We start from the raw sequence: 6,458 nt of genomic DNA, 5'->3' as shown, positions 1-6,458 counted from the left end.
TGCTGGGTGGACTTTAAGACCCCTGAACACATCATGATGAATCTTTTTGGAGAAATCTGGCTTCATTTTCATGATGGGATTGTATTTTTTTTTTAAAGACTGACAACTCGAGCTGCCCTTTGGAATTCAAGACATCCACACGTACAACTTTGTGGAAAAATTGTGACACTTTATGTGAAATTCCTGTAAATATGAAGCCGTCTCTTCTCCTTTGTCTTCACTCTAAATTGTTTCATTGTATCAGCCAGCCCAGTCCGCATCTCATCCAGTGTTACTGCCAATAGAACAAGTACAGAGCCTACTGAAAACTCACCAATGCCTGTTTATGCTTCCTCTTGTAAATGGATAAAAGGAGCATTTTAAATCTTTACTTGTTTCTGAGTCTGAATCATAAAATAAATGTATCAAATGGGATTACTTTCCTTATGCAATAAATTGTTTGTGTACAAATACATTAACAAATTTACGATTTCTCCCGTTTTCATGCGTAATTTGAGATGTCTGACAGAATGAAATGATGGTAGATTAAGTTTCCATCAGGAAATGCATTCATTACCTGCAGAGGTGTCTTCAGTATCACACTTGTGTAAAGATAAAAAAAATCTGCACATGTTATATGGAAAATGTTAAAAATTAGCCCGGTACAGCGGTGAAAGGTCAGTAGACCCAGGGAGCTGCATTATTTAAATAAAAAACATTCCTGCTGTGAATCTAAGTATATTCATGCTTCTGAATTATTAAAAAAAACATATGGCAGGTTTGTTACATGCAACAGGCTTAAACTCGCCCACTTTCTCTCTCCGTTTAGGAGAATGAGTCCCTCAACCCACTTATTTCCTCCTCATTAACTCCTGTAAACTTTATCCCATTTGCTCCTGGGATTAAACCCATAATGGGGGTGAAAGTGGCTTGTACTTCTATTGTTTGCCAATCATCCTTAACAAATGAGTGAAAAAGAAGCAGAGTGAAAACTTTCCTCTGGCTTTAAGAGAAAACTGTGTGTGTGTGTGTGTGTGTGTGTGTGTGTGTGTGTGTGTGTGTGTGTGTGTGTGTGTGTAAACCAAATTGCTGCAATTAGCACTTCCTTCTGTCTGCAACTCCAGAGGGATGATAATTATCATTAATCCAACTACGCAAAACACACTCACACAAACACACGCACACACACACACACACACACACACACACACTCACACAAACACACGCACAAACACACGCACACGGCTGGTATCTCTGCGTTTTTGTGCTTGTGCGTTTTTTCCTTCTAATGAGAAAGTGTGATCATCCATTTTCGTCTGCAGTCGTGATTATGTCAACATTTTACAATCCACCTGATTATTTGCTGGAAATGAAAGCACTCTTAGATTGACGCTGTGCGACACCTAGTGGTACAAACTGGTTACTGTACTGGTGAAGTAAATCTCAAAAGCGCTAACAATTTCAGAAAAAAAGAAAAAACGGCAAAGGACACTTCTGACATGCAAAGCATGCTTTGACATCCACAGTGCAGTTATCACAATGCCCATTTTATTTCAGATTCTCAGCTTATGTAACACAACCTTGTCAGATCGTTCAGCAATCAAAACGCTGCATGATATGCATACAGGAAACCAAGATTAGTGATGAAACAAACAATCTGTTACAGCAGAATAAAATACACAGTGTGGATATGTGATTATAGAGTACTTTAAGTTGATAATGATGATTGTTTTTAAAAAACAGAAATTCATCTTGCATTCAGGTGGAGTCACTGTCTTGCAGTTTCAAAGCCAGAAGAAGCAGGTCTGACATCTATAAAGTAGTAATTACATTGGAAATGTACACATGATTAGACGTAACATTGGATCACTTGATAATTGAGGATCTGTTCCACACACATACCTCTGCCAGATATTTTTCTTTGTCTTCTTCTCTCCAGTGGCGCTGAAGCAGCCTGTCTGCAGTTTGAGGCATCATCTGATTTGGATTCTCTGGTTGCATCAGAGCCTGCATTAGATGCTGTGTGAGCCGGGCTGGTTTTAGGGCTGTCAGGTAGTCCCTGTCAGGGTTTACCTCCTGCTCCTCCTCTATGCTCTTCTTTCCCATCAAGTGACCTGGGAAGTTGGAAATAAAAGGTAGCATTCTGAAGAATATATTCTAGAGCATCTTCTGAAATTACACTGCAATCAAGTGTAGATGTGTGCAAAGCATTTTTTTTTCTCACTGCAAAGTGCTCATTCCTCCTGGTGTAACTTATAATATATATATATATATATATATATATATATATATATATATATATATATATATATATATATATATATATATATATATATATATATATATATATATATAGCAGCAACAGTATATATAACTTAGCAGCAGAGAATGACTAAAACATACTTATTTATAACAACAGAAAACAAATGAATGATTTGAAGTGACCCGGGGTTATTACAATTGTAATAAATAGGCTATTATCAATATGAGTATTTGTTTCGAAGAGTGAACAGTCCTGCGAACCTTGCGATATAATCGCCAAATACATAGAACAAAAAGTAATATTAACTTGCCTGCACGAAATACTTTTTTAGCAGATTGTGTGACGGTTTCCTTACCTACTGCCCAGTGATTGCCTCGTGGATACATTTTCCCAACAACTGCTGCAGGGCTCTCTGAGCAGTTCAAAATACACGGTACAGTAGCCAGAATAATAAGAACTGGCCACACGGGTCTGCAAGTCCATGAATACCATAAGCACTCTCCGCCCATGTTGTCGGAAAATATAAACGTAAATATAAACAAAAACAAAACACCCAACGTATGTTAGTCCTTAAGTTACAGTTAATCGGCTTGATCTAGCTTTAGAAGATCTCCACCATACTCGTTTTTTATTCGCGTGAGCCGATAAGTTTGGAAACAGCTGTCCAGTTGCAAACCTGCTGAGGTTCCACTCCCGGCGCCTTTGATAAGAATGGCTAACGGTTCAAAGTTAAATGCCCCTCCTGACACAGCCGTACGTCAGTGGGTGTCTTAAGTAGCCCGACGCTGGTGCCAAAATGAGAAAGTGATGATGACAAATTATCATCTATACTCTGTAATTATCGATCGCTATTGTTTGCCCAGAGATTGCTGGGTGATTGCAGAAGATGTCAACGTCATTTCACGCGGATGGACGAGACCTCAGTAATTGCCTCTGTCTCAATAAGCATGTGAGGAAAAGCTGTGACTGAAGAACTCTTTGGGTCATTTACATGTACATTACACTATATAAAAAAATAATACTAACAAAATGAAATAGGGAGGTTTTCACGTAAAAGAAATGAGTCATTTCCACTGAGTGGCTCATTTTAGGGAAAATCCATACATTTTATGTGTTTTATTTAAATGATACATCACGACTGATCTGTTGGAGTTACTTGTACTTCATATGCAGATTTGGAAATGCATTGTATGCAAGCTGAAATCTTGATCCAAAGAAGCAGATAGTAGCAGAAAAAAAGCCTGAATATGAAAATCATTAGGCCTTTGCCCAAAACACTTTTCATGACTGTGATGATAATAATGGACAGTTCTTAGAAATCAGTGTAAAATTGAATTAAACTCACTTTTTCTGCTTAAAACAACGCTTCATGGCTGAAATTGTTTGCTCAGATTCTGTCAAACCGAAATTAAACATTCATAAGCAAGCAATATTTCACATGTAAAGGTCTGCCTATAAACTGTTAAGGGGAATTCAATGTTCCCCGCTGGTGTCCTTTGTGCACGTCTGAAAAACTGATTAGCTGAAATGTTGTCTTTAAGGGGACATGAAACACCAATGGAGTGTACCACGAAGACGAAGAAGTCCAAATAAACATAAACATCAGAGAATAAATGCACAAAAGTTGGCTCCAAAGCACAGTTTTCAATGTTTTAACACTTGGTTACGCTCCACTACCGGCACAAATATGAATAAGAGTATTACATATTACTGTTTGATTCACATGTTTTTGATGCTACTGCCAAGTGACAGCAGGCGGGGGTAAATCACACACTCTGAAAAGTTTCTGCCACGTTAGTGGGACATTTTCCACTTAGCAAGTGTTGGAAGACTTCTGCAGGTATGTTCGCCCTCAAAGTTCAATCCTCATAACATAAAAGTGCTTTCCTTTCTGTGATTGGTAACTTTCACACGCATATGACCTCAAATACACATGTGAACATGTCACATGTCACAGTACAGTCAAAATACATGGGCTGTGAAAAATCATTGGTTGCCCAGTTGGCCAATGCATTGCATTTGTTATTATTTATTTATTTATTTGGTCTTGCAAGCCAAATGCAGGTACTTGCAGCAGGCAACTTTTGATCAAAGGGTGACGTAACATGTTGCCCGGTGGGTAGCAGCCTGTCTTCAAAGGTTGTCCAGTGCCTGTGTTGCTTTGCAGTTAAAGTGCAGCTGAATTCTTGCAGTAAATACTTTGCTATTTGTGGAGCAATTTCTACATTTCTGTTTTAAATCTACACATTTCTCACTGGTCTCTGAATGTCAGCAATTAATGTGAATTTCTGTGTAGGAGGGCAACAATTCTGCAACAGAAAACAACAGATTTGCAATATTCCCTTATTTATCACAGTTACTCGCCATATTATCACAGACACCATGTAACTGCCAACATGGCATTATTCAAGTCAGAAAATTATAGCAGGCTGATTTCATCTTATGTCATCTTTAAAGTGACCAAAGTAACTTGCAAGTGACTGCAAGTGGTTGCAGACCTGCTCCTTGTTACAACAACCAAAGGCATTTACATTGCAACTTCATTGTTACTGTAGCCTCACTTAGCCAAGCGTGTTAAGGCTCCAGCATACCGCCTTTATTGCTACCCATAGCTTTGCAGATGCAGATCTACACGTTGCAGTTGTCTGCTGGAATGCGCTATTGTTTTCTTGGAGGACAACACATCTCCATGGGCTCTGCACTGTTTAAATTCCCAGAAACCTTCTCTCTGTATAAGAATGACATAAAAATACACCATAAATCTGTATTTTCCAATATGGCAGCGTTCTTCATGCCTCAAGTATACAGTTTTTACAATAACCCCAGAAAGCAGGATATTATGTTAATAATATTTCTTACCTCAGAGAGCGCTATTACTCGGGTAATAAAGTACATCACATGTGAGAACTGTTATACACAGTTATATGTGTTGTACACAGTCTATACAATGAGACTTGTTTTTTTTTTTCAGAGTAAGAGAAACTGCCCCCTGCTGGTCATTAGAAAGATTTCTCTTCTCAGAAAAGGAAACCTTTCTTCTTCTTTAATACACTATATGGATACTTATCAGTCAATGTCTTTATTTCTTTTGGCTAATAGGAAATGAGGATATTACTCTTACTTGTTTACTTCTTTAAATCTGTCTCCTGTAAGTCCCTGTAAGTATTGGCCCATAATAGATTATGCCAGTGGCTCCTACTCTGGGAGTTCTGCATCACAAACTCCCAATGAAAAAAGTTACTTCAATAGTCTAAATAGTATATAGAGCAATTTCTAAGTTGTGGCGGCATAAAATACAAACATGCTGATGCAAAAAAAACAAAAAACAAAAACAGCTCACAAAAAATAAATAATGGCTATCCATGACTCCTATTACCACCTGTAACCGAGGAAAACTCCTTATGTGTAGGGAGGGGTGTTTTCATTTGGTTACTGTTTGAAGATTTTTTTCCCCTAGTGATTCAAAACTGCATTTATTTAGACCTACAATATTAAATTACAGCTTTTACCAGATTAGGGTTGCTTGCTTGTAGTAATCGGTTAGTTTGGTCAATACTCAGATCACAGTTATTTGACACATCACACACTTTTAAATTTTTTTTAAAAAATTGTAAATTTAAAACATGTTAAAAAATATTATATTTTCAAGGGAATTTCCTTGAAATGTAAATACAATCCAAAAGTAAAGCAAAGGAATGTGCTGAAATGCAAATATAGGAATTATTTTCACAAGCAACTGGAGCCAAATACAGCAGCACAAAACGCACACTACTCTAACACAAGATTAGTAACTGTGTGCTAAAACATAGGAGGAAATCCTTCAACTTTTACTTCTTCCTTTTGCACAACACCGAATTGTCTTCACGTTTTCTGCATGTTAACAATTTGTAACTATCGCTTTATTTTCAAATCACAGAAAATTATGCACACACATGAAATAAAACCAACGGCTCTTACAAGATGCCATGAATAAGAGTGATGAATATTTTGACACCTGTTGTGTGCTTACTTACATCTGCCATCTTGTTAATGAAGAGTCCAACTAATTTATTGGCACACTTTATTGCAGAGCACGGAAAGGTCAGCAGTGTGAATTAGGCAGTCCTCAAACACAGTGAGGCACCCACGTATGTACCCGTGTGAAATTCTCGTGCTTGACTGATCCCTTTCATGACTTTATTGACATACAGATTGCTGGAGGTACAGAAATGATGAG

The 6,458-nt window shown here is 37.7% G+C and overlaps 1 protein-coding gene across 1 annotated transcript; it reads right to left on the bottom strand.

Moving 5' to 3' along the window:
• Positions 1–1,737: 1,737 nt before the first annotated feature.
• Positions 1,738–2,751, bottom strand: grp (gastrin-releasing peptide). Its single transcript, XM_085358349.1, has 3 exons — positions 2,598–2,751; positions 1,882–2,093; positions 1,738–1,791 (listed from the first exon to the last, which is right to left on the bottom strand). Exons 1-3 carry the CDS (start codon positions 2,749–2,751, stop codon positions 1,738–1,740), a joined length of 420 nt encoding a protein of 139 aa, XP_085214475.1.
• Between the last annotated feature and the right edge of the window lie 3,707 nt (positions 2,752–6,458).

This window comes from Diplotaxodon limnothrissa, linkage group LG7 (genome assembly GCF_057381915.1).
Source record: "Diplotaxodon limnothrissa isolate DT_005_m linkage group LG7, D_limnothrissa_male_GT1.1, whole genome shotgun sequence".
Taxonomy (NCBI): Eukaryota; Metazoa; Chordata; class Actinopteri; order Cichliformes; family Cichlidae; genus Diplotaxodon; species Diplotaxodon limnothrissa.
Note: the sequence above shows the minus strand (reverse complement) of the source record. Positions and strands in the feature narration are given on the sequence as shown.